At 46.9% G+C, this 27,746-nt stretch overlaps 1 protein-coding gene across 1 annotated transcript in view; it reads right to left on the bottom strand.

Moving 5' to 3' along the window:
- Positions 1 to 27,746, bottom strand: part of sdk1b (sidekick cell adhesion molecule 1b) — a 138,606-nt gene that overhangs the window by 28,274 nt on the left and 82,586 nt on the right. Inside the window, exons 7-22 of the mRNA XM_068751464.1 lie at positions 24,508 to 24,610; positions 23,206 to 23,381; positions 21,635 to 21,718; positions 19,995 to 20,189; positions 18,489 to 18,605; positions 18,195 to 18,362; positions 17,351 to 17,453; positions 17,076 to 17,249; positions 14,869 to 15,005; positions 13,516 to 13,663; positions 9,326 to 9,466; positions 7,820 to 8,001; positions 5,855 to 5,970; positions 3,380 to 3,575; positions 2,317 to 2,415; positions 1,480 to 1,671 (exon numbers count right to left, since the gene is read on the bottom strand). Of these exons, the coding sequence (XP_068607565.1) occupies positions 1,480 to 1,671; positions 2,317 to 2,415; positions 3,380 to 3,575; positions 5,855 to 5,970; positions 7,820 to 8,001; positions 9,326 to 9,466; positions 13,516 to 13,663; positions 14,869 to 15,005; positions 17,076 to 17,249; positions 17,351 to 17,453; positions 18,195 to 18,362; positions 18,489 to 18,605; positions 19,995 to 20,189; positions 21,635 to 21,718; positions 23,206 to 23,381; positions 24,508 to 24,610 (2,331 nt within the window). The remainder of the gene's footprint in view (positions 1 to 1,479; positions 1,672 to 2,316; positions 2,416 to 3,379; positions 3,576 to 5,854; positions 5,971 to 7,819; positions 8,002 to 9,325; positions 9,467 to 13,515; positions 13,664 to 14,868; positions 15,006 to 17,075; positions 17,250 to 17,350; positions 17,454 to 18,194; positions 18,363 to 18,488; positions 18,606 to 19,994; positions 20,190 to 21,634; positions 21,719 to 23,205; positions 23,382 to 24,507; positions 24,611 to 27,746) is intronic.

The following is a 27,746-nucleotide window of genomic DNA, read 5'->3' as shown; positions in this document are numbered from 1 at the left end:
TTTGCTTAGCAACAAGCAGAAGACTGTTATTATCTTCTGCTCAATGGATGCATTTTGTAAAACGGGAATAACTCAAAGAGGAATAATAACACGTTTTGTATGCACACTTCAACCAGAACAAGTTTTCCATTGAAAGGTTTATAACTCCACCTTTCAAATGTCACATGCAATTCATTGCTCGTTCTGAATAGACTTCCTCTTGGATAGCTCTTGAATTGATTTGGCTGACGAATGCTACCGGAGACTCGGGCTACAAATCCCGCTTTTGTTTTAATCGCGTACTAAAAAATGAAACACGGCAGCTCGTTTCTGCTAGTGACACTCAAACAATCAGAAATCATCAACAGCCCGCTCGTCTCCGATAATCACAATGAGACGGGGCCACTTTTGAGCCACTTCGGTTAGTACTCGGCGTGATCTGTGATCCGTCCAGTCCTGCTGCGGCGGTCACAAGCATCTGCTGAACATGGCAGAATAGAGATCTGTGCAGGCGATGCGCTAAATCAAACGCGTGCAAAGCGCGTGCTGCAACACGGTTAGCAGCCTGGTACGTCTCAGACACTTCCTACAACATCTGTAAAAATGAGGATATAAGAAGGCCGGGTCCAGTTATTACGGGAAACGAGGCGGCGTTTTCTCTACATCAGCACGAAAACATATGTGCAGCAGAAATAAATTAACGCTATCGGCTAGCATTGCTTTGTAAGCGCATGCAGCAAACTTGCAAGGATTATAATGTGGAAGTGTTGATATCAGCTGCCTTGCTCAGATGAATGACAAAATTCTCTCAACACCATGAATACATGAATAAATAAACAAGATAAGAATTCATGCTCGGTGGATCCCTCTCTTCCTTTCTCTCTCTCTCGGCTCATTCTTTTCGTTTTTTGCCAATCGGCAGTCCTCCTGTCTTTCCTTCGGTCTTTTGCTTTCATGAATTAATGAATAACCTCTGTATCAAAGAAGTGTCTGCATCCATCGTGCTTTCACTTTTTCCTGCTTTTATTCTTAAATTAGTAATCAGAAAATGTTAGGACAAGAATTCCGCTGTATGAGCCGGGTTTTTCCTCCATTCTCCTCCACTTCCTTCCAGCCTCTCCGTCCTTTTCTCTGCCCCCCCCCCCCCCCCCCATTATGTCCTGTGCTTTGATTGTGTCCTGCTCATCACTGCATTGCCTCCATATTTCTAGTTGTCATTAATCAGCTCAAATAATGATTGCAATTTGGCCCAAGTCCAATCATGCACACAAGTTGAGCATGCACGTGGCATACACACACACACAGACTGAAGCGTTCTCTATGATGCTGTAGAATAAAGCTCTGAATGTGTGCTGGGCGTGCGGCTGATGATTCATGAACGCGTATAAACGGCCACTCATCAGCCCGAGGAGAGACAACGACATCCTAAGAGCTCATCAGTCATATTTACTCTGCCAACCACACACGCCAGAATACGCTGCGTGCGTGTCTGCGCTCTACCTGGGGGGACTCCAGTGGAGATGGTGGAGGACGTGACCACGCCCCGTCCTGCGGCGGTCAGAGCCGCCACCTGCAGCGCGTAGGCGGTGGTGGCGGTGAGTCCGGTCAGCTGGTGCTGCAGGGTGGCGTTGGACAGCGAACGCTCTTCACGACTCGACTCGACTCCGGATTCCTCCCACCGCAACACGTAGCCTGCGGAGTGAAGACCGCACACGGGGTTCACAAAGGTTCAGGTGCAGATTCAGAGGCGGCGCCGGAGAGGCAACAGGAGTCAAAGTCCCCGTCTGTCCCCTTGCATCTTCACAGTCATGCATCACCCACGCCGCCGCCTTCAAATGTGTGCTCTGGCATCTCCTCGGGAGGCCAGCAGTGTGTGTGTGATGCCCTGGAGAGAGCGACCGGTAGCTCGTCCTCCTCCCTGTGCACCAGGTGCTAGACGAAAGCTAGTTGAGGCGAAAAGCGTGTGGAAGGGGGGGGGGGGGGGGGTGTTAGCTAATGAATCAGGTGCAGAGACTGTGAGGAAGCCGAACAGAAAATAAAAGACAGCGGAGAACACTGGAGGAACTACCTGCCGATAAGATGAGCCTCCAGGGGATGCTTTTCACTGTTTGTAGCTTAAATGACTCAATCTACGCTCCGTATTTGTCTGCCTGAGAGGAACGATTGGAAACGCCGCCTAATCATTGTGTCTGGAAGGAACATAATAATTAAAAGGACTTTAAGATTGTCTCATCACAATCGTTAATGGGACAGAATATAACGCGGTGAAATGTTTCTTAATTACAGACAGAGGACGGAGGTGGTATGAGGGAGCGTTCCACAGTTTGATTCTCTAACCTGTGATGATGCCGTTCTTGTCCTCAGGCTCCGCCCAGCTGACTCTGAGTGACGTGTCCAGGATTCCTGTGAAGCTCAGGTGGCGAACGGGTCCAGGTGCTGGAACACACACACACGCACACACACACACACACACACACACACACACACTCTCTTAGTCACATTGTATTGTCTGTACCTTCATTTCAGAAAACTGCAGATTTGAGTAAATGATGCCTCCACACACAAAAACCCACACGCATGCTTCAACAACCATGCACACATGCACGCGCGCACGCACACAAACACACCTATATGCATGTATACCTGTCATTTCTTATTTCATGTATGGCTCTCTAACCTCTCTCCTTGCAGAGCGATTATGCAATTAATTTGAGGCATTCAACACACACACACACACACACACCCACACACACACCTATCATCAAGCAAGAATTACACCCACCGTTAACCCTGCAACACTCCCAGAACCCAATCAATATCTGTGTGTGTATGTGTGTGTGTGTGAGAGAGAGAGCGGGCGAGAGAGAGAGAGAGTACAAATTCCCACTCAATAATTGCGGGTGGTAATAATTGCTTCAGTCTGCCTCTCGGCTGTTGTGTTTCTTTCAGGCTGCGACTGTGTGCATGTGTTCTTGCGTCAGGGAGAGGCGGCTGTGATTGTTATCCAAGGACCAGCAGGTTATTAATACTGGCTTGTCAGAAAATATACGAATCAATTGCTTTCAACAGAAACCTGGGCCTCCGATCAGCCCAGCTCGTAACATTTCCGGGATTCCCCCACCTTGCCTACCTTTCCTGGTTTTTCTCACTCATTTCCTGACCTGCAGTTTATCCCTCCAATTAACCTCCAGCACAAACACAAGACCCTTTAATTTACTCTCAACCGGGTCATCTGGCATCTTCAGCTCGGCTACGCAACATTAGCTTCCTCCTGCTCAGTCGAGCCATTACGGATCCAGATAAACAAATGCAGGCTCGCTTTTGGATTCTTCCAGGTTCTTCAGAAACATTCCAAAGTGGAGAAGGAATTAAAAGAAAAGATAAAAAAGGTGATACTCACTGTCCTCATGTGTCTGCAGTAAGGTGGGCGGGCTGCGGGGACCGTTGCCAGGTGTGGTGAAGCAGAGGGTGGAGCCAAAATACCAAGTGAACTTCTTGAGTCCGCTGACCAACCCCGTGTGGCGTGCGCTGGGGTAGTCTGGGGTAATGGTTACCACGGTAACATCCTCTGGAGTCTTTTCCGGCCAGACCAGCAGCTGTTAATTTATTAATACGACATATTAATTTATTAAGAACATTTTCACAGCAACAAAATAGATTATATTGATTTTTCTTTTTCTTTTTTTTGGCTTAGTCATTATTTAATTTTTTTAGCCTGCATTTATGAATTCAAACCTATTTGTTCCACAGTTCAAGCAGCGGTGAGACTATTTTTTTGTATCTTTGTTTACCTTAGAGTTGCTTTACATAAAAAATTAAAACTACCAAAGGCTATTTAAAAATTTGACAAAATGTTAAAACAAAATTCACATTTCATTCCCCTAAAAAAATGATATTCAACCCAAATATATTCAAGTTTAAGATGTGATTTACGTCTGATCTCCCACTTAACATAAATTCCTGCTGGCAAAGCAGCATCTGGGGACAAACGTCGAGTCTGATCATCATCCAGCTAATGAAAGGTTGATTTCTCTTTATTCTGTGACTTGATTTATATTCAGAAGCACAGCAGTTTGGTTTGTGTGATTGCTTTAGCCAAAAATACATCCATATTCATAATAAAACATCAGCCATCGGCAGCGCTGTGATATGCTACCCATTTTGATGGGCTGAAAATGTAAAGTTTTACTCAGAATGAAGCCGTGTGATTGGATGATGGTTAGGAAGCAAACAGACGTGCCTCTTTGCTGTGAGCAACTTTTACACACGTTTGTTATCACTCTGCTGCAAGACGGGAGAAAAGCGTCTGTTTGCTTGAGTGTGAGATTACAGGACACTGAACAGAACCTGCACGGCGTCTCCCGACGGCGTTCTCAATGCATCCCACTGACCTGACTCATCGAACACGGCTGAGCTTTTCCTGTTAAAACTTCCTGTTCTTGGAGCGACAGCTGGCTGCTCCTAATCCCGACCGCCCTGCTGAACCGATGCTGGCACGGGAGCCGCTTGTTTTATTCTTTCAACCGCCTGGACTACAACGTTGATAAATTCTGTCTATCCTGTTAACTTAGTATGGTTTAAATGATTTAATAATGACTTTTACTACCCAGCAACACACTAGTGCAGCATGGGGGGAAGTTAAGTTAGTGATTTAGCATCCTCAAACATCTGGTGCTTGCCCAGCGCTGGGACGACTGAGTCTGCTGTTGCTATAGTAACACGTGTCCCCTGAAACAATGGAACCCAAAAGAAGAACCCGGTTCAGTCAACACTTTGATTCACAGGGGGAAACGTTTCTTCACTGGGATGTAGAAGATGGCCTTGCTTTTGTTTTTTTCTTCATCAGTCTATGACAATTTTAGATAGATAGATAGATAGATAGATAGATAGATAGATAGCTCTTTGTTCTCCCTCTGCCTTCACTTTTTAGTTCTTTTATGAAGAATGTATGCAGTCAGTGATCTGTGGAGGGACGAGATGAAACGAGGCTTTGCTTCATCTCCTCGTTTAATTAATATCATTATCTTCTGTGCGCTAAGTGGCACACAACACAACGCAACACAACCAAAGACACACACTCGTTGAGTGTCACTGCTTTGGAGTGGAAGAGTGTGGTGAACAGAGAAAACATCAGAGAGCCATGCACCTCCAACAGATGGCAAGCCATATACAGTAGTCTTCATCAACCAATATCCACTCTAAAACACCCTAACACACACACACACACGCACACGCACACACACACGATGTGATGTTAGTCTGCTCCTCAGGGGTTGGTTGTCACAATGAAGTAAAAAATAAATCACGTTCCAGGACGGGTACAGGCGGGACACGTTCATTCTCTCTCTCTCTCTTCTCCCCATTATCCCGCTTCTTTATTATTATGTCTTGTTCCTCTTCCTCTTATTTGCTCCCTCACTTCCCATTTTCAACACCCCACACTCCCATTCTTTGCGCCCTCTTTATCCTTGCGCAGTGGAGCTGATCCCTTCCTTTTCTTGGCGGCTGCTACGAATGAACAACCGAACGGGGACGTGACCTCTGAGCTCGCCACAACATTACTCACAGCAGTGCAGAGAGCAAAGATTTGTTTTACCAGCATCGATTTTTCCTTTTAATACAGAATGAAACTGATGAATAAAACGAGGATCAATGTTTTTCGGCTCAAAACCTGTTGGTTGTAGGTGAGACCTGAGACATTAGTGTTAAAGGAATACCGTTTATTATGTGGCTGCAGGACCGCGTCTCTCACTCTCCCACTCTTTTAATGGAGTTCTTTTAACTGAAAGATGCCGGCAACAGATGATGAGGATGGGCAGTTTGAATATTCAGCAGCACCTCCCATCTCACACGTTAAAAACACACAGAGGCTGACCATGTATCCCTGATTGATGCCATTGATAAACTGCTGAGGAGGAGGGTTCCAGGTGAAGCGGATCGTGGTTGAGTTGATGGCTGCAACTTCCACTTCTTGTGGCGGCGCTGTGGGAACTAAACACAAACACAAAGAAACATTTCACTGCAACGCGTCACCAACAGGAAGTTCCTGTTGACACACGGCATCCAATATCGAACTGTTTTAAATCACAATAATCTAGATCTACTGTACAACAATATCTATATGTGATCGATAGCATTGCTAGCAAGTAGAAGAAAAAAATATCCACAGTTTCTTACTAAAACACACAAACCAGGGTTTTCGTGTCTAAAAATTCAATAAAAAGAATTACACCAAACCAGAATAATAAAATGTATGAGAAGTTGATGCGAGCATTCATCATCCAGAGTCAGAGAAGACAAAGAGCTCAGAGAGATAAGAACAGAAATGCCAAGCAGGAGATGGCGTGAAATAGTTTTTCTCAACTTTTAAATATTCAAATAGAAAAACAAAATGTTGGACATGCAATTTTGATAGTTTTGGGCCGAGCTCGAAGCATATTTGTTTAACCCTTGATCCACTCTTTCTTGTTTACTTCCCATTTCGCTCTTCCTTCACATCAGTGAATGAACGTGTTGTTAACACGAATGAGACTTTGATGACAAAGTTAAATCCAGGAAGAGAGGAATGTGACTGTGAAATGTTTTTGTGGGCATTTGTTACGGTGATTATCCTGTAGGGTTTATGCTGATGCTGGAAATCCACAGTGATAATGCACTGTTGCATGATGGGAATGCCCTTTACATCTTTTATTTGAGCCAAAGAGGCCTGACGGCGTGCAGAATCGCTGCTGGGGGAAGAGACGCGGCGATGAAAGTGCAGAGACTTGAACGAAAAGGGAAAGGAGAAGATAGGGAGCGAGAGCACAGAGAGGGAGTCAGATTAATTGATGTTAAAGATGCTCTCTCGCCCTCTGCCATCCTGCCTGCACTCCTGGGGACCGGCTTCTGCCCCTTACAGCTCATAGACACAGATAAAACATTAAACTCTATCCTCTGGGGGGGGGGGTCTTAGGATGTGCCTGTGTGAGTATGTGGGAAGATCCACTTTATCAGAGTCTAGCGTTCATCCACATCCTCGGAGAGATGAAGTGTCCAGTCCACTGGAGCCACTCCTCTGAAATCACATTAGCATAATTAATGAGAATAACTCCCTTCTCCTCAGTCTATAAACCCGTCTGCATCTCTTGTAATAATACACGTTTTATTTGCATGTGTGTGTGTGTGTGTGTGCGTGCGTAAGTCAACACAAGTTTAATAATGATAATAATCGGAAAGAAAGGGCGGCCACTTCCTCCTGTCCTCCTGTTTTACTGTCTTCGCTCGTTCTTCCTTCTGTCGCCATCGCCTCGCGGATCTATGCTCAACAGACGGAGTTACTCCGTGCAGCATGCAGTCAGCACACTATTACTTATTGTTTATCACCGCAGAGAACACAGCCCAGCTCATCCTGGGAGACGCGGCCCCTCAAACATGCCCTAGACTGGCCGGAGGTCTTCCTTCCAGTTTGGTGGAAGCCGCCGAGCTTTTGAGGGAATTTGATTTAGCACACGTCTGAGCCGCATCAGCCGTCTCTAAGAGACGAGCTCTTAGTTCTCCTCCACCAGTCTGCGGCGGAATCCGGCTGCTGTTGCTCGCCGCTGTTTGGCAGGGAACTCAAAAGGAGCAGGTGGTGAGAGGAGGAATCGCTTCTCATCCCTGCTGTGTCTCAGATGCAGAACTTCTTTCATAACATTAAAAACAGAGGAAATATATGGACACATAAAGCGGGATCGCCCACATTAAATCCTTCTCCTTCAGGATGTACAGCCTGGAGGAACAACGCTGAGCCTCTCTTGGGCAAACCCGTCTTCACCAGTTTATCTGGTAAGCAGCGATGAGGCTTGGATGCGTCTCCACTCACCTCCCTGCAGGGTGTACTCGGTGACGGGGTTGCTGGAGACACCCAGGCCGGCGCTGGTGTAGGCAGCCACCTGGATCTGGTACTGTGTCCAGATGATCAGATCCTTCAGGAGGCAGTAGTTGGTCTCTGGACTGCTGATGTTTTTCTCCTGGTAGTCCCCTGGTAGCCCCGCCAGACGGTACCTAAACCCACACAGAGACAAAAAGTTAGCACGTGGCTCAGCGTGAGTCAAATAAACGCTGAGTTTGGAGCAAGAAAATGGATCTTAAAATTGGTCCTGGTGTGTGTATGGGTGGGGGGGGGGGGGGGGGGGGGTAATTAAAGTCGTTTTACATGAAATGAATGACTGTAATATAAGCAAATTAAAGCTGGAAAACACTCAAAGCTTAAAAATCAGATATAAAGACCACAGCAAAATGCATCAAAGTTAAAAATATTACCTCCGTTTAATACACTATTTCATATGTTGGCCATTACTGAGAAGTAGAGAAGCTTTTTCCAGAGATTTTCCATCTGGGAGAAGTGGCCTGAACCAGAACCAGAACCTCTGAAGAATAAAAACCATCAATGCCTGGTAGACATTCTCTGAATAGCACACCTGCAAGACCTTCCGCTTTACTGCATGCGATATAAACGCCCACTTAAAAGGATGTATGATCTCACAGACGGCCTTGTGCATTACCATTTAGGTTATTGTACGTATCTGCTGGGTCTGAATGGAGTAATAATCCATATGCCAGCGTTTTAATATAGACCCTATTCAGTGAGATGGAATGATCCAATGTTTCACCGGCTGAGTCAGCGCTCACACACACACACACACACACACACACACAGGAACAGGGGAACCGGAGGCTGACAGGGAGTCTCCGGAGTAGAAAGAAGATAAGCCCTCGTGCCTCCCTTCTGACACACGGGCGGAGAGACACGATGATGATACGCCGAGGAGAAAGATCCAAAGAGGGGGGGGCTTCTCATGATTTCTGGAGCGGAGGCTGGGGCGGAGGGATGGTTTGATGACATCATCACCCTCGACAAACAAACGTAGTCACTCCATGGCGGACGGAGTCGCACAGCCGGTCCGGCCGAGGCCTCCAGGTTTCACGCCAAAGAGGACTTCCCCGGGCAGCGGGAGGGAAACGGCTCACCTCTCCACCCGCCTGACCTCGAGGGAGAAGTGAGGTGCGCTTGTTTTCAACAACTGGTGATGGCGAGTCCAGTCGTATGTAGTTCGTTGATGTCGTTTGTCGTCCTTGTTCATCATATTTTCTGGTGTCCAACTACTGTAATCAATATTTGGTCTAAATATTTCTAGAAACCATTATAATGTTAACAACACTATTTATCTGCTCTACTTTTCTGCATTTTGAAGCACAATGCTGTGCTTCCATCCGTACTTTGCTCAGACATGACGATAAGATAAATGCACCAGGAAATGATTTGTGGTTTAATTGCCAGAGAAACAAAATCAGTTCCGTCTCGAGTGGAACAATGAAACACCCATACCTGAGAACGTATCCGCGGAGCACGCCGTTGAGCTGCGGTTCTGGCGGAGGTTGCCACTGGACCATGATGGACTGGTTTGTCCTCCCACTGGCGACAACGTTTTTGGGAGGAGCGCTGGGCGCCTCCTCCCTCAGCATCAATCTAAAACACAGCCACAGATCGATTTTGCTTGTTAGGCGGCTTTGAATGAGAGTTTTAGTGTCGGGGACATTTGTTCTTCTAATCGAGGGTCCAACAAATCAAAGGAGTAATATATAAAGTCATCTTCATCTTTTTTGCTCTTGGGAGGGGGGGGGGATAGCCTGCAAACAAATGATCATGTTCCCCACTGCAGATATGAGGGACGTGGTTGTAACTTATTATTAGGAATCATCTGGCATCTCCAGCCGCTGATGAATCCTTATTGAATTCCGGGCTCATCTCTTTCATCCCTCATTCTCCTCGTCTATCAGGCAATCTTCATTTAATACACGTGCGTTTCATCTCTGGCTGCATTGTTCATTTATTTCAAGCCAAACCGCGGCTGCCGCTGATGGAAACGTTTAACGCATCACTTCCAGCGCGCCGGAGGATTACTCTCGGGAACGACGGGCGCCGACACCGGGGTGTTTAAAACAACAAATGTAAAAGCGTCCATGAACTCGGTGTTAAGTTGATTTGCTGTTGTGTTTTTCCCCACTGAACATCATGCAGATTTTATGTGTCTGGGCGTCACAGACGAATGTTTGTGTTGTTTCTATATTGCTGCGTTCAACCTGACGGTCTCCTATTTATATTCCATTCCGTCTTTGCCGGGGCGGTTTCTATTTAAACTTCAACCACGCCCTGATATCCCCAGCAGGGCGGCCGTGGAGCGCGACGGCAACAAATAGTTAAATCATGGCAGGGAATGATCAAAGAGCTTGTCTTTTAATTTTCCGTGAGACAGTGTAATCCCTCACTCGCTCGGCCCTCTTCAACTCTCTTTACTCTCTCTCCTCTCCAACTCTATTTGTCTCTCCAAACTTCCCCCCCCCCATCTTCCCTTCGACATTTTGATCCCCTCTCCATTTTTTCCTCCTTCCCATCAGCACACTTTCACCTTTCATCCATCACGTCCTTTGGCCTCAATTATTTCATCCTTCTATCTGTTACTCATCTCCTCGCCTCCTCCTCGCCGCCCCGCCCGTGATTAAAGCTCCCGGCCCTCTCATGGTCGGTAAAGCACCCGGGCTGAGCTGGCCAGCCGTTGGCTTTACTGTAAGCAGCTCAGCTAACGTAATCAGAGTCATATGTGTTCCCCCCCCCCCCCCACACACACACACACACACACGGCAAATGTTTCTAAGCTTAAGACAAACTGCTACATCTGATGGTCTTTTCCCTTCCATGGATTATGTCTAGAGATTTACATCCCCTTAACCCCCCCCCCACCACACACACACACACATCAGTGGTCTCTGCCCGTATGTGTGTTTGAACGCGTTTGCGCCAGTGAGTGTGTGTTAATGTGAATCCGGGTAGGAGCTCCGTTAGAGGCGGATATCTAGCACAGGCCAGCGGTTTTACAGATGTGCTTTACTTCAATTAGGTTTAGGCCCTGTCAGACGGCACCAGGTGCAACAGGCATACACATTTACACACACACACACACATAGGCTAATGGGCCTTGTGCGAATTACACGAGCGTTAGTGTTGCTGTCTGGAAATGGGGTATAAATAATACTAAACTATTCCACTGCTTTTGACTGGAATTGATGCTGCACATTAATGCGTATACAGCGACACCCGCACGACCGTACAGTACCCAACAGATGCAGTCATTCACTGCACGACTACAAATAAGCTCACACACACACACACACACACACACAGACTTACACGCCTTATGAATTGCCTTAATTCCCTCCCAACCATACACATGCACAAGTAAATATTTCACATACTGGGTTCAGCACGAGGACATAAACTTGACTCCAGAGATACACAAACCCGGACCGACCCACTTTAAAAACCCACACCCATGATGCCTGGCCTCTAAATCCAAACACACCCCAGCTCTTAAGTCTAATGGAGCTGCTGGGACGGTAAATCTTCTATTCTAAAGGGGCCGTAAATGTGTGTGTGTGTGGGGGGGCAACAGGAACATAAGGAGCTCCTCCGGTTCGACCAGATGAACTTTGTGCATATTCTCACAGAGAAAACACGCTGCTGCAAACATTGAGTAATGTGTGTGTGTGTGCGTTATATCTATCCTGGTAAATTATGTGCCTGAAATATTTAACACTTCTGGATAAATCATGTAAATATGAACAAATTACCGGATTTAATAGGACAACCTCGATGCAACCACATCTCTTATCTGATTCCAGTCATTTTAATAATAATAACACAAAGACAAACACACACGGGCCGCTGGCCTATGGTGTGGAACTGAAGCCTGACCTGCAATTTTTGAAGGTTAATTAAGATTACATGCTTCAATATTATAATAGCAGGTTTTATAAACATTAATTGTATTTGCCGCTGACATCCGGGGTTCAAGGTCGAGGTCTGAGGCCGCGACCTTCTCTAATGTAGGCTGAAGAAGGAACATTTTCCATTTCGCTCAGTTTACAAAGGCATAAGTCGCATCGCCTGTAAACCTTCATTCCAATTGTATTAACAGCCCTTCAAAGAACGACGAGTTCACACGCCAGCGTTTTATTTGATGCAGGTATTAATCAGATGATTTATATTTATGATTGATGTTTGTACCTAAATAAATCAGTATATCCAGTCCGCTACCTGCAGGGCTCGGCTGCTCATTAGCTCTTCCAAAATACCGACAAACAACAAAACAAATGTGAACGAGCCTTTACCGCGTTCCCTCTTGGCGTCTTGTGGATTCTTCACCGCCGACGTAAAAGTCGCATGAATGCACGCAAGCACTAATATTTGAAACAGAAGAAGCTAAATGTGTGTAAATTGAGCGCTTAAGGACTTTTTGACAAGCTAATCCTCACATATCACCCGATGTCATAAACAGTCATCATTTCCTTCGTCTGCTAGCCAAGCTTCCTCTTTAACCTTCGTCCCGCGTGCTCGCTCCGCCCACGTCACGCCGCTTTCTGCCTGAATGCGTCTCTGGCATCAGTGACCGCTCATTTCATCGTATCTTATCCAGGCAAACATCCAGCAGGAGATGAAAAGCGGCGCGGACGGTCACACATGAGCCGCGCGATGAGGAAGCGACGCATCCATCTGCTGTGACACAACGACCGGTGATGACCGTCTGTCTGCCAGCCCTTCATTTTAGTGAAAGTCGATCCGACCTTTTCTCCGGCAGCCTCTAATGGACAATCCCGGACTGCGGGCGACGTTGGACAGAAACAAAATTTTCAGGCAGAGGAAGAAGAAACGCAACAAGAGGGATAAAAGAGAAGCGCGTCCCGAGGAGAGTGTGTGAATTTGTGACGGCGCCGTTCGCAGCTGCTGCTGTTTGGTGAGAGTCTGTTTGGCAGAACAATAACTGGCGTCTGCCGGTGGTCACTTTCTACCGCCAGACACAATTGTGTTGTGTGTGTGTGTGTGTGTGTGTGTGCGCCTGTGTGTCCATCTTACAATGCACGGCCACATCTGTTGCATTGTGTGTGAGCGTCAAGGGATTTGGCGTATGTGTGTAATCGGGGGGTAAGAGGTCTGCCACGCCCCCCCTCTAACCCGCTTTCACTCGATCCGGTTCCATCGGGGCATCATAATTGCCCCATTAGTGTTGTCTCGTGGGATTAACACGCAAACACACACAGGCGCAGACAAACACGACTGCCCGGTGATTTATTTTTCAGGCCAAATCTCTCCCTCCCTTTCACATGCACAAACACACACACACACACACACACACACACACGCTCGCCCACCGTCACACACACACATCACTGGCGTGGATGTGATGAATATAAATTACTCATTGCAATGAAAATAGATCTAAATAAACAAGGCCACTCCCTTCGGCCTCTCATTGTTAGAATCCATTTTTGCTTCATCCCCACATTCACAGCAATGTGACGCACACAAGTGCACACACACACACACACACTGCAGAAAGTAGCCGGGTTTGTGTAAAATTGTGCGACCAAATCTATCACACAAAATCTGGCACACCTCACAGCAGGTTCTACAAAAATAATGGTTTCACGTGTGCGTCTTAACTGTGCGCTTCACTCTCTTACCTATGCGTCTCGTCGCTGTATTGACCCCTGCCCACTTGATTGACAGCGCAGAGTCTAAACTGATAGGTCCTGGCCGGCGTGAGCCCGCCCACCGATACCTTGGTCACAGTCGGATCGATCTCCGACAGGTAGACCTTCCACGGCGAATCTAGACAGAAGGACCAAAGATTAGAGGCTGATAACATCTGGCTGAGAGGGACACTCAGGACCCATTAAATCAAATGGAAAGAAGAGGGGAACTGATAAAAGAGGCAAGCTGGAAAGGTAGACAGAAGGGGGGGGGTGTATAAAGGAAAGTAGCGTAAGATGCAACAAGAAAGTTTGCATGCAGGAGGGACATTAATGAAGATGCACAGATGCTTCTGCATAATGCTGCCAGCTTATCGCTCAGTCGCTCTCCTGCAGATACCGCAGGCAGATGCACTTCAATCACTGCACCAGCCAGCCAATGTTAGTATGAGTCAGATGGGCAGCGACACGACAAGTGCATTAGCACCAGTCTGACAATGCACTGCACCCATAACGGCCCATTCTCTGGAGAATAACATTCAATAGTTCTAATACAAGACACTCGCACATAGCCGGCAGCCATTGTGCTCAGAAGTCCCACCCATTTCTCTTTGTCTGGCTTCTGCTTTACAGAAATCGACCAGATGTTGGGACATTTTTAATCAATCATTTCTTTGGGGTATCTTTTGAGGTGCTATGAAACAGCTGCTGGGGTGCCAGTAGAAAACGTGAAGTCATTTTCCTGCTGTTCCTGTTCCCCCCGCCGAGGCTATTTGAGACCCCCCTGACCTCAACCATTTGTTGTAGGATAAATAAGAAAATAAAGAATATAAAACAACAAATGAAGACCAATCCTGACAATTCATCTGATGACAAATATTAACAGACCTACTAATAGGCCCGCAGTCCACATCCCCCCCCCCCCCCCCCCCCCCCCCCCCGACATGTGTTAAGTGCTTTGCTCTGCATGTTCATCAATGCGCCCCTTTAGTTCCCAGCAGGAGCAAGAGCTGCTCTCCCTCCAATCTGTTCCCCCCGTCACTCTGCTCCTCAACGCCTCTCTCCTGTCAACCTGCATTTCTCATTTGACAAAGAGCCAGCCTGCTGTTAAAGCATCTGTGGCAGAGAGAGGGTGAGAGACAGAGAGAGAGAGAGGGAGGGGGGGTGCGGAGCAGGGGGTGGCGGTGGTATTTATAGGGAACCACGATGTACATTTACGCATCAACATCGTTCTGCATATGTCCCCCCTCTTGTAAACGAGTGTGTGTCAGTGTCTGTTAAACAGCTGTTTGGCAATCAGGGACTATAAAGAATGCACGCACACACACACACACGGGGACGCACTGTTCTCGGAGAGCTCCAGCAGGTAGTGCAGGAGCGGGGAGTTCCCGTCGAAGGGGCGGAGCCAGGACAGCAGGACGGCGCGGGAGTCAGAGTTGTTGAGGCGGGCAGTCAGGGATCGAGGCGAATGAGGCAGCTCACTGAGAACACAGCAAAGACCCAGAAACGTTCGGCCCGACTCGAGCAGCACCGAGAAACAAACGATGAAGTCTTCCAACAGAAAAGACGTTAAGGGAGCAGATCAGAGTATCTGAACGTGTAATTATACACATGTGTGTTCAATAAGCAAATCTCTGACAAAGAGCCAGCGCTCTCATCACACACAAGTGTTTCCCGTGTTTCCCATTAGATGTTGGCTCCCACACCCAAGCTGCTTCCTGCGGGGGTGGGGGGGGATAGCTCCTAAACATATTTTGTTTGTAATATTTTATTTCAGTCTGCATGTGATCTGGAACACAGAAACGATATTTCACCACATCTATTAAAGAGTAATTCCCCAGACATTTGGCCGTTCCCTGTGGATATTTGTGCATCCCTGCCATGGCAATAACAAGAAAACATAAATAATAAGGACACAAAACAGATATATTCATGAAAGCAATAGAATGTGTCCAGACGTTTGATTACAACCGTTTTACTGCACCGTAAAAAAAATACTTTCGGCTTGATGGAATGAAAAAAAAAGAAACAAGATTTCGCTGTCGGTGTGTGAAGGCTACGGGATGCTAGCGGAGATAACGGCAGTGAATATATTAACAGACCACACAAAACCCAAATAAAATATACCTCCACTGAAAGCGCAAAGAAAACACAGCCCCTCGTGTATAAACTACCGTGATTAATATTCATAACCTCATGAATTACTTCTTAAAATCCAGGAGAACGTCTCATCTGAGGCTGCAGGCTCTTATGCTCTTATTAACTTATTATTATTTCATCAGATTAGATCAGGCCTGCCTTTGTATTTGTGGGTAAGCATTTTCATATTCAATTGTACGTGAGACAGAGAGAGGAAGATACATGAACGTGTACATCTATACTGCGTTAACATACATGTTGGAAGTGAGAAGGAAACGATGCTTTCTTTTCTGAGCTGACACCATCATATTAATTAATGGATGAGCGTAGGGAAACTACGTTCGCACGCAGAACACACACACACACACACACACGCACACACGCACACACAGACTCACAAACACATGGATAGCTCTCGTGGGAGTTGAACCAATAACCTGCTGGTAATTAGTCTGTCTCCTCAGCCGCCAGCGTCTGTTAGCCTCCTGACCCACTGATACTGAGCTAACGAGATTGTCAGTCACGCATGTGAATGCAAAGCAAGCGCTCAAACACACACACACACACACACACACACACATTCCCTGCATGTTTTTCCATCAGTCATAAACAGAGAATGACTTCCTCCCTTCCAGTTTGACAGGTGCAACCTCGCTGCTCTATAATTCAGTAGGAGTCCATCCCTTTCCGCCCTACAATTGTATTAATATATCATAAGTGCCTTATAAATAAATAAATTATAAAGGTGCCTATCGCTCTATAGTCTCCACCTGACAGCGTTGCCTCTCGGTTGCGTTAATGGGGTTGTGTGAACGGCGTCTCTTTTGATCAGGAACGTTTGCAGATGCTGGAGTGTGTGTGGCTTTATGCTAATGCTACTACTGTCTAATAACAACTCAGTAACCACTGACACGACGCATTCTTTATGTTCGTTATCATCCTTTGTTCTGCATCTCTTAAATGACATTGCTTGGTGTGGATAGGACTGTTTTTCTACTTGACTGGTGCAGGAGAAGTCAAACTCGTCGCAGTGCACAGTCACGAAGTCACGACGCTTATTGGATGACCCCCTGCGCTGTATATGACGATATATAAATATATAACGGCATGCTAACGCTGGGAGGTTTCATATTTTCACGACGCGTAGCAAAACAAATGCATCGATGTGCTGACAACTTCTTAAAGAAGCTCAATTAGATCTCTTAAATCCTTGCCAGGAGTTAGATGAGAGGATCGACACCAATCTTGTGACACTGCGTTAAGTTTCAGGCTGCAAGTCAGTTAGCTGAGCTCAGCAAAAAAGGGCTGGAGCCCAGAGAATCAGCCGGCCCGGCTCAGCCGAAAGATAACACAAGCAAGAACCACATTTCATCGTGTCTCTGAAAGGAGGCGGCGCAGTCCATCGAACTCACATGACTTCAAGGCGTGCAGAGTGGGAATCGTTGCCCGCCCGCGATGTCACAGTGCAGGTGTAATCCCCGATGTCACCTGACCACGTTTGGCCAATGGTGAGGGAGCCCCGTCTCACAGAGACACGGCCGCCGCTGGTCGAATGGATGGGCACGCCGCTTCGATCCCAGCTGAAGCTGCAGCGGAGGAAGACGGATAGAAAAAAATAGAATCAGAGAAAAATAAAAATAACTGCAGATGAGGTGTGTGAAAGCGCAACAAACACACACGCAGATACCTGACATCGACTCTGGGGTCATGCGTGGCGTTACAGTGCAGGAGGGCGGTGGTTCCTTTGATGACGCGCTGGTCGGTTGGAGGCACAGTAATGACTGTACGACCTGGGAAACATCCGTGAAAAATCCAGAGAGGGAGGCGTGAAAGAGAGGAGCAGTGACATTAGTGGGATATGTTTACAGGCTGGAATGAAATTTATTTAGTATAAACATGACACGGTGTTATTACTACTTGAAAAGTGCACATTTAAATGCATGTGGCTCCAGAGTAATGAGACATAAATTAGTCTACAGCTTATCCCTGAACCGCTGAAGCTAAACTGGAAACAAGCATTGCCTCCTCTGTCGTTCACACACACACACACATTTACAACGCTACCGCATGATACTGGTTCTTATTTCCACCCTAGTTTAGACTATTTCAGATGTTTAAGATCCTAGAAAAGCACTAGTAGTGGGAATAAATGTGGACACAGTGCAGAGCGCACCTGCTTTGTCTCTGATCCAGTTGTCGTATACTCAGACCCTCAAATGTCGAACCCTGACAGATAATTTAGGGATAATCTAATTCATTTAATTTAAATCTGTCAATATGTAGCTACATATAAAAAGAAGGAGCAAATCAATAATTTTATCAGCAGATCAATCATCCTCTTCGCCTGGCCAATCAGATGATTATTTCACCAGTGCAGCATCAATAACCAATCACGTGGCTGTTCATTAGCCGAAGCTAATGTGATTGGACGGCGGTGGATTAACTAAGTGTTCCTTGTCTGTTTTAGGCTTCTTAACAGATGTATATTGAGCAGTTCAAGTGTGTCCTGTTCGTTTGCGAGCATGTCTTACTCCAGACGGTGAGCGTGGCGGAGGCATTGATTGTTCCCTCGGAGTTGGAGGCGATGCAAATGTATTCTCCCGAATCCTGGAAGCTGATTGGCTGAATCTCTAAGCCGCCAGACTGCAGCAGTGTGAACCTGGGAATCTGGACAGAGCCGCTGGCTAAAACCTGCGATCCTGATCCCACAGAGACAGAGAATAACAAGACAGCCTTGAGGTGACTGAAAGTAATTAAGTCATTAAGCACATCTTCAATTACAAAGACGCTGCAGTGTGTGTGTGTGTGTGTGTGCGATCTGCTACCTTTCCTCCAGGTGATGGCGGGCTTTGGAGCTCCACTCGTCTGGCAGGTAAACAAGGCTGTGTGCCCATCAGTTACTGTTTGGTCAGATGGAGGAAATGCAAATTTGGGGGCTGCACCTGAAACACAAGGAGAGAATGTGAGAGGGAGGAAGGCGGGGCAGGGGGAAGGAGAGCGAGTCAAAGTTAATGAGGGAAACACAAAGGATGGCAGTGCTGTGTGTGTGTGTGTGTGTGTGTTATAGCTCGATGGGGATTTTAATCTAACGGTGCAGAGTAAACAGATTATACTGCGTTCCTCTATTTGTGTGAATCTCACACCAAAGATCTTTGGACCAAATAGAACAATCCGAGTCCTGGGGCAACCAAAGGCCTCCTGTAACCGCGGCCCTTCTGACGTTACTGCTGTGGAATTTATTCTTCTCTCTGCAGAACTGCTCTTTTCAGGTCCTGAAGCTGCATTTCAACGGGGTTCAGGTCCAGACTTTGACCAGGGCGCTCTAAAACTTTAATTTTATTCTTGTCGAGTCAGCGGTGGACTTGAGCTTCAGCTAACAGACGGACAACCTCTCATTCCCCCCTTCAGAATTTTCAGGCAGAGAGCTAAACTCGAGTTTCCCTCGATGACGGCAGGTTGTTGTGGCCCGAAGCAGGAAATCATTCTAACAACATCCTTCTGCTGCCTCCATGCTTTGGGTTTCGTGGACTCTTGTGATCTAAACAGCTCAACTTTTGACTACCCAGAGCATAGAGCATCCTCCAAAAATAAACTCTGAGCTTCACCAAGGTGTGGCAAAATTCAGACGAGCTTTAATGCTCTTCTTCGCGGTAGGTTTCTCCTCTCCCGTGGGTGACATTTAGCGCAGTGTCGTCGGAATATTGCGGCCATGACTCTGACCTTTATCAAAGAGAGAGGGAGCTCTTTGCTTCTTTTGTGGCTTCCTAAAAAGAGCCTCTGTCTTGCTTTTGGAGGAATTTCGGAAGGTCGGACACTTCTGGGAAGCTTCAGCATTGTTCGACGTCTTCTCCGTTTGTAGATAATGTGTCTCAGTGTGAATCTGTGGCGTCCCAGAGCATTGGGTAACCACTTTATAACCCTTCCCACACTGACGTAATCCGATGCTCTTCTTCCGTATCGCCTCTGAAACCTCTGATTATGTCAACATGGTCTTGGGGTGGGAATTTGTACCAACTTTATGCTTCTGAGATGTGTCATACACTCGTGCCAAACCAAAATCATTAAGAAGAATAAAAAAAAAACACGTGTGGAAAAAGTCAGAATTAAACGCTTTCAAGAACTGATTAAACAGAGGAGAGCTGAACTCAGGTCAGCTGTGTGGGAGCCGACCATCATCAGCACTGAACCATCCAGAACGGCACGTTCACACATCAAAACAAGACAATTTATTCTTTCGGGCAGCTCCTGCATGTTGAAAATCCACCAGACTTGGGTGCATCCTGTGAGGGTTCCCCCCATACGGGTTTATTGCGTGCATCGTACAAACTCACTTGAAACAATCACTTGCGCGTATGCCTGGGTTTCTCCGGCGGAGTTGCGCGCGATGCACTGGAATATTCCCTCGTCTCCGGGTTGAGCCCTGCGCACCGTCAGCCCGGTTGCCGAGGTGACCTTGTAGCGTGGATTTGCCAGTTTGGAAAGCGGCACCGCGTCCTTAAACCACTCTATCCTGGGCTGGGGCACGCCTACACGTGGGCAAATGAGTAAAGCACAGAGGGAGAGCGTTCTCATTCCTTTAAAAAAGACATCTGACCTCACTGCAGAGCAAACTGCTCCGACTCCCACTAAGACAGCCACACACACTCCACACCAATGTTTCTCTAATATTTAGCAATAATGCTCTCAATAAATATGCATCAGGGTAAAATAACTGCTAATTATATATCGATTGTAGAGTGTGGGTGGCAGGTTAAGGGTGGGAGACGGGGCCAAAATACAGCCTGAATAAAAGATGTGGGTGAGAGCAGCACCCTGAATATCTATAGCATCGGGTCCCACCTGTCTGACGGACACACCTGCTGTGACAGGCAGGGTGTGTGTGTGTGAGATAAATTCCACTCTCCTCAATCCGTCGGTGTGAAGTTTTCACCCCTCTATGTCTCGCTCACGCTGTCACTTCACTCCATCTTTCCTGTCCTCTTTTTTTTACCTCCTCCCAACTGCCATCCCTCTCTCTTTACCCTCAGGCCGCCGCTATTTAATTACGCCGCTACTGCATCAGATTATTGAGAAGGAACAAACTCGTTTAATGTGTGAGAGAAGGAGGGAGTGGAAGCGAGGCAGAGAAAGAGTGAGGAAGTATGTAAGTTGTATTTTCTGCTCATTTTTAATTGCATTATTATTATTATTATTATTATTATTATAGAAGTAAGGAAAGGTTGTGATTTTGTTTCAAATGCACACAGTCGTGGAGCTTGAACAAAAAAGACAGGTTCTGTAAAGAAGAAGATAAAACCCATCACCTGCTGAAACCGACTCACACCGGCTGTGCAGGAAAAGACAAACAGAAAGAATTACAACGTGAATTCAACACAATCAGTGTTGAATTCACTCAGGAAGCGTCCAGGAAGCGTCTTGTTGCAACAAATGCACAATTAAAGCCTCGCTTCTGAGCCCGTCTGCTCCTCTTCCTCACACCTTCACACTGCTAGTGGCAGTTCCCTCCATCACGGGTGCGTCTGACTGTCATGGCTGCACCTTTAGCCCCGTGCTATGCGTCGCGTCCATCTATGCGACTGCGGGCCTTTAAAGCGAGGTCACTCCTGACGGGCGTGAACGCTTTCGTCTTCAGATGGGATCAGACCGCATGACGTGCGACCTACTTTTCAGATGCATTCGAGCTAGTTTGTTTTAAATGACTCTTAAAAGGATGCGCTCAGACTGATCGTGCGTCTCGACACCAGCTGGGAATAAAACCTTGATCCTACTGTCAGAGAAGGGGAATGAAATATACGCCCTCCTGTGCAAAAACGCATTTCATAGTTCAGCCTGAAGGATCGGCAGTCTGAGCGGGACGCAGCGATGGTTAGCATGTAGGTTTGCTGCTATCCGTCCATCCTAACCTTCAGAATGCAGAGGAGTGAGTTTCATACCAAAACAGTTTAAAAATAAACACAAAGAACACGCGCACCTGTCGCCAGGCAGGGGATGTCGACATTCCGGTCCACATCGGCGTTGATCTTCCTCTTGGGCTGAGCAGTCAAAGATGGAGGCTCTGTAGGAGGGGGCACAAATTAATATTCTTCAAATTACTATTTCTTTTAAAAACATTTGTTAATATTAAGTGAGCGCGATCGACCCAGCAAACGAGCTATTTGACTTTCAGAGCAGCCTCTCTGGAAACGTCGCTGGAAAACGGCATTGAGGAAAATTAAAACTGAATAAACTGAATGGTAAACGTGCAAAAGATGCAATTCTGAAACGACACAGAGGAAGCATTTTGTCTCTGTATTTCAATTTCTGACTCTCCATAGTTGCTGTCCTTTTATAGCTGCTGCAAACAGGAAGAATAAATCCCTCCAGTGTCGTTCCTCTCATTTTTGTTGCTTTGCACAGACGATGGGTAAACTGAGGTGGCAACAACAAGAAAGACAAAGAGAAAAGTGTTTTCTTATCAAGCTGTGTGTGTGTGTGTGTGTGTGTGTGTGTGAGAAACAGTCTCCCATGTCGGTGCTGCACTTATTCTACGTGACTGCGCTGACTTTAAAGTTCTTAACTACTGCACGGTAACTTTTAAACCCACACGCAAATCTCCTATTATTGTGCGTAGTGGATTTTGGTTAAGATTTTTGACAAGAGGCTCAAGCAGCGAAGGGAGGGGAGGGAGGGGAGGAAAACAAGAGAAGAATAACAGCCATGTGGCACGCCGGCGATAACGCTGCTGCATAAATCGTCTCGAGTCAGGTGAGTGTAAGGACCGACACACACAGCAAAAACACACGCTGGAGTGTTTGGGGCGTTTGCAGGATTCCCTGCTGCGTTCCTGCAAAATAAAGATGGTGAACAACAATGGAGGAATTGTTGTTTGCACCGGTGGTCGCCCCGTACAGCACTCGACACCAGAACCCCCGTGTCATACATATTCTGATTAGTGGATCAGAGTAAAAAAAAGATATGAAGCCGCCTCCTTTCACACTGACACATACACTATTCTGTTTAGGAATCCCTTTCATTGCATCAAGGTCTGTTGGTACCGCAGAGGAAGAGGATCAGTACCAATGTATGCATCAGCCGCTAGTCTAGACCGTCCCGGGCAGGAAGGCCTCTACACTGCTGCTGGCCTAATGAGGGGGGCGAGAGAGAGGGAGGCAAAGGGGGAAGTAGAGAGAGAGGGAGATAGATAAAGGGGGAGGGGCAGAAAATATCAAAGAAAGAAAGAGGTGCGGGTCTTTTGTTTCCTTGTCGCTGCAGATCCTAAATGGCGCTGATGAACTGGAGGAAGGAAAGTCTCTCTTCATCAATCACACCTCCGTGTTCCTGCTGGTTCACACGCGAGAGCTGCAGACGGCGCCGGATCGTGACAAGACCGCTCCCGTTTGACTGCTCCCATGTTCTCTTATTGATCGGAGACTCCAGGGAACAAAACTAATTTAGCTGCAGGGCAAACAGACGTGTGTGTCTGCGGGGCCATTTTATGATGGCGTGAAAACACACACACACACACACGCGTGCAGTTGAAGTGTGTGCGTGTCACTCTCTTACCCATTACAGTAAGGTGTGCCTGGGCCTCCACTGGTTTGGCAGTGCTGTTGCTTAGTAATGCTTCACACACATACAACCCTGCGTCAGAGGAGGTGGGGGCGGGAATAATGAGGCGACGCCCACTGCTCAGCTGATGCCCATTGCGTTTCCATGACACTACGAGGCCGTCCATGGGTCTGAGAGGAGGAGGAGGAGGTGAACAGAGGAAACAATTACACCATATTACATCTATCAGTTTCTGTTGCAGTGAGGCAGGAAATGAAGGCTGACAGTCTGATTGTCAGCAGTCAGATCCACTCAGGATGGAGCGCCTCGGTCAGAACCTCTGGACTGTGGAGAAAGAGATCAGGTCTCCAAGGGATCAAATCAGCATTACTGGACCTCCACAAAAAAAGATTCAACAGTTGGGCTGAAGAAACAAACACTGCGTGTGAAACCGAGAGCTTGTTCTGACTCATTATCGTTCGGTTTCTATTCCAACCGGAGTGACTGTTGCTAAAACGAGGCAGGAAGAAACGGAGAAAGAGGAGGTGAAGATATACAGTATGTCATATGTCGTTTGTTTTGCACAATTCAGTGATTTATTTCACGTTAAAAGTGGTTGTAAATCAAGTTTAACTGGTTAAAAAGAAAGACAATGAAAACCATTACGCCATAAAATCCCGTCGTCTGACTTTGACGAATGTGCAGGTCATAAATATTAGTTTGTCCGTCCACCGCTTACGTCTGAGAGCGCGCTGCTTTCTCATTGAGGCGATAGATCACGTTTTAACATGAATACACGATAACGGCTGCACGATAAGACTCACAGTCTTATCAGCAGATGCTGCAGCCCTTACTTTGCCCAGTGGATTTGTGTGTTTTCAGTCAAAGCCCAAATTGTTTTAGCATTCTACCCGGGCCGCTGCGTAACACTAATTGACTAATGATTAATGAATGGGAAGAAGGAGGAGATGCTTTTAGCGCAGCACTAGATTTCAGCCCTCTTGCATTTATTTCCCTTGGTCTTCGGTGGAATAGCTGTGCAGTGGAGTGGAATGTCGCTGAGCTGCAGTCGTAATCCCAGTGGACTCGGGCCCTCTGACCACGTCTCGGTAACGAATGCACAAACTGATCGGATCATAAATCTTACAGTCGCACGCTAGGAGTGGATCCTTTGTGACCGCTGTTGGGTTAGTGTACAGACGAAGCAGTCGGAACACGCCAATAAATCCACTGTGACGCTCAACACAGTCCAGATTATCGCCTGATGCTTAATGATGGAAGCAACATGGCCGGTGTGTGTGTATACAGGAAAGCTACCTAGCATTAGCGATGCACTCCAGCGTAGCCTCGCTGCCCGCCACCACTGTGGTGTCTGTGGGTGCGATCACAATCGTCGGAGCCGCGGCTTCTGACTCGGGATCTGCGATAGAGACAGAAATATTCCAGGCGGTTGAGAGCATAGATCACACGGCAGCATAATCTCACACATTTCACACTGCTGCATGCTTTTGAGCGTCACAACACACACTTTGGTGATTAAATAAGGTTAAAGGAAATGTGCAAACTGTTCGATGGACATAAATTCGATCACCTACCTGCTGAACAATTAGCTATAATCCCTGAGGAGAGAAATGTCTGATTCAAATGTCCAAAAACAGTTCAGTGAAACATGTCAAATGAACTTTACTGCAAACCAGACTCATCAGATTCTGGCTTAATGCTCTGTGCATCGTACGAATAGAAGCTTTTTGTTTTTCGCCGTGCAGAAAAAAGGAATTTTAATTGGTGTCCCGTGAACAAGATGAGTGACAACCGCACAACGTCTGCCAAGCGTAACGCAACGCAAATACGCTCGCTGAATATATTCAACAGACGTGCTGATAGTCGACTGTACGCAGAGCGATTAGAGTAAGCGAAGAAGGACTCGTGGTCTGAGGGGAGTGTGTAGGAGAGTTTAGTTGTGTGTGTGTGTGCAAGATTGTGAGTGTGATTTATGGTCAGAACAGAAACACAAGGATCTGTTATCGGTTTGAAGCGTGTAGCAACACAATAGTTTAAAAACACTAGAGCGGCCCAATGGGGGAGGGGGTTACTGGTTTACAGAGCACAGACATGATGCTGCTGTGTGTGTGTGTGTGTGTGTGCGTGCACATGTATGATCTTCATTGGTTTCCCATGGAACAGCTGATGAATATGTAGGGAAAGAAAGAACTACAAATGAGCGGGCTGGGTCTGATAGCGGCTGGTGAGGGACGAGGGGTAAGGAAGGGGAGTATGGAGAGAGGGGGGCGGGGGTGCGAGGAAGAGCTTTGATCTCCCCTTTGAAGGGAGGAAGGATGGAAAGGTGGTAATTAACTCCATGGTCTTTATTCATCCCTCTCATTCTCTGTCTTTCCCTTTTTTTAATCAGAGCGAGAGATAACTGAGAATACCAAACGTGCGTGAGACACACACACACACTGCAGAGATACAGGTCTTTAATGCCATTGTAACGAGATCCCCTTGAACTTGAGAGTTTTGGTGTTGGAGAAGTGGGCAGGTTGTAGGAGTGGGTGGAACAGAGAGGAAGAGAAAGAGAGAGGTGGAGGCCAAGTGGAGGAAGATGAAGAGAGAGCATCTGTTAGCCGAGCAGAGGTCAGGCGGGCCGTAGCGGCCATCAGCGTCGCCTTAACGGCAGTCGCCACCGCTGCAAATGAGCAGACAGTCGGATCGGAACAGCAGGAACACCTGCAGGACGAGGGAGAAGGAGGGATGACAAAGATGGGGGGCTCGGAGGAGAGGAATTAAAGTGTGTGCGCTGTATTTAGGAGGAGAAGTGAAGGGGGGGGGGGGGGGTGTCTTTGTGCAGATGGTCTTCTTGACAAGCATAATGGTAGCAATAGAAGGGGAAGCAAAATGCCATATGGTTGTGTGATCTGCACTCCTCTTCTCTCTGGGGAAAGATCTATCATTCCATCATGTCTGTATTTCTAATTCCCAAATGTCACCCCTGCCTTGTTCTCCATCATCTCTCCACCCCTCCTTCCTGTTGTTTGAACAGTGATTACCAGTTTAATCTCCTTAAACTTGAACAAGGAGGAATGTTTTCCTGTGTTTTTACAAGCGTGTGCGTGCAAGCGGTGGCAGCTGAAAAAGATCCGACAGAGCGAGTCCAGAAGTTTAATCTAACTCTACTGGATTCCTCATTTGGCAAATGAGAAACACCATGTGGCAGAGAAATGGCGAGTGGGAGTGATGGAGCGAAGGAGGGGAGCGAGGAATGCACGGGAGGAGAGTATAACGAAGAAATATCAGAACAACTGGGGGCCGGGGAGCCGCGTGGAAGAAAGAGGGATGAGGAAAACGCAGCAATAGATTACAATAGATGAAGACACAGAATAATCTGTGTGTGTGTGTGTGTGTGTGCATGCACGCATTTAGATGCGGGTACCACTTAGCACCGGGCCGGCAGTGACGCATTGCAAAGAGGCAATGCTCTCGTCAGTGCAATCATTGCTGAGCGACGGTAAAGTGTTACTGAGGTGACACAGCTGTGTGTGTGTGTGTGTGTGTGTGTGTGTGTGTGTGTGCAGTATTCAAAGGAAAGATGAACAAAAATCCCAAATTAAATCAAGGTTAGGAATGATAAAAAACGAAGCTGGTAAAAGGATTGATGCAGCTCTCAGGCAGAAAAGAGACCGAGATTGAATAAAGGGCGAGAGACATAGCCGTAGAGACGGAGTGAGGGAGAGGGAGATGAAAGGCTATTCCATACACAGATTAGAATGTAATCCCTTGTCAAATGGATTCTCTCAGATTACAGCTTCTTCTCCTATTAAATCTGCCAGTCACTGCAAAATCCCCATTGTGTCAGAGAGTCAGCCGGGGTGTGTGTGTGTGTGTGTGTGTGTGTGTGTGTGTTTCTCACTGGAGATCTGTGTGTTCTAAGCTTTTCAAATAAAACTCTGCTGAGGCCTTGAGAGCAGCGGGGTCGGTCGAGGGCCGCCTGTCTTTTGGCGTGCGCATACTAATGGATCCCGGGAGTGACGGGGTATTAATAGAGTCGTCAGGCAGGTGTCTGCTGAACTCGTGCGTGTCGCACTGAGGACGCACCCACAAGAGGGGGAAAGTTTGGGAGTAATGGGGCGAAAGAAAAGAAAAAACAACGACGTAAAAAGTCAATAAAGACGGACAAGAGGGACGATGAAGAGGAAATGGGTTTCTTAATGTTTTAAATGTTTTTTTGGAGAGTATACAAATATAAATGGAGACAGGAAATGCTCGTTTAGGGGATGTGTGTGTGTGTGTGTGTGTGTGAGTGTTTGTACGTGTCACTGCGCTCATTAATGCTGCATGCTGACAGTTAAGTGTCATTGTCTGACGACACATGCGTCAGAATGCCAATATAAAACCACAAGACATGCCACACACACACACACACACACACACACGTAAAGTCACACCACACCAGGAGTAGAGGTACCAAGCCCCGAGGGGAGACAGGCAAAGACAATGGGAAGCAGCGAGAGGGCCCAGAGAGATGCCCGATTTTAAATATTCATCTCTTCTTTTCGGCT

The sequence above is a fragment of the Brachionichthys hirsutus genome, chromosome 17, assembly GCF_040956055.1.
Source record: "Brachionichthys hirsutus isolate HB-005 chromosome 17, CSIRO-AGI_Bhir_v1, whole genome shotgun sequence".
NCBI classification, from domain to species: Eukaryota; Metazoa; Chordata; class Actinopteri; order Lophiiformes; family Brachionichthyidae; genus Brachionichthys; species Brachionichthys hirsutus.
This window is presented reverse-complemented; position numbering and strand designations above follow the sequence as displayed.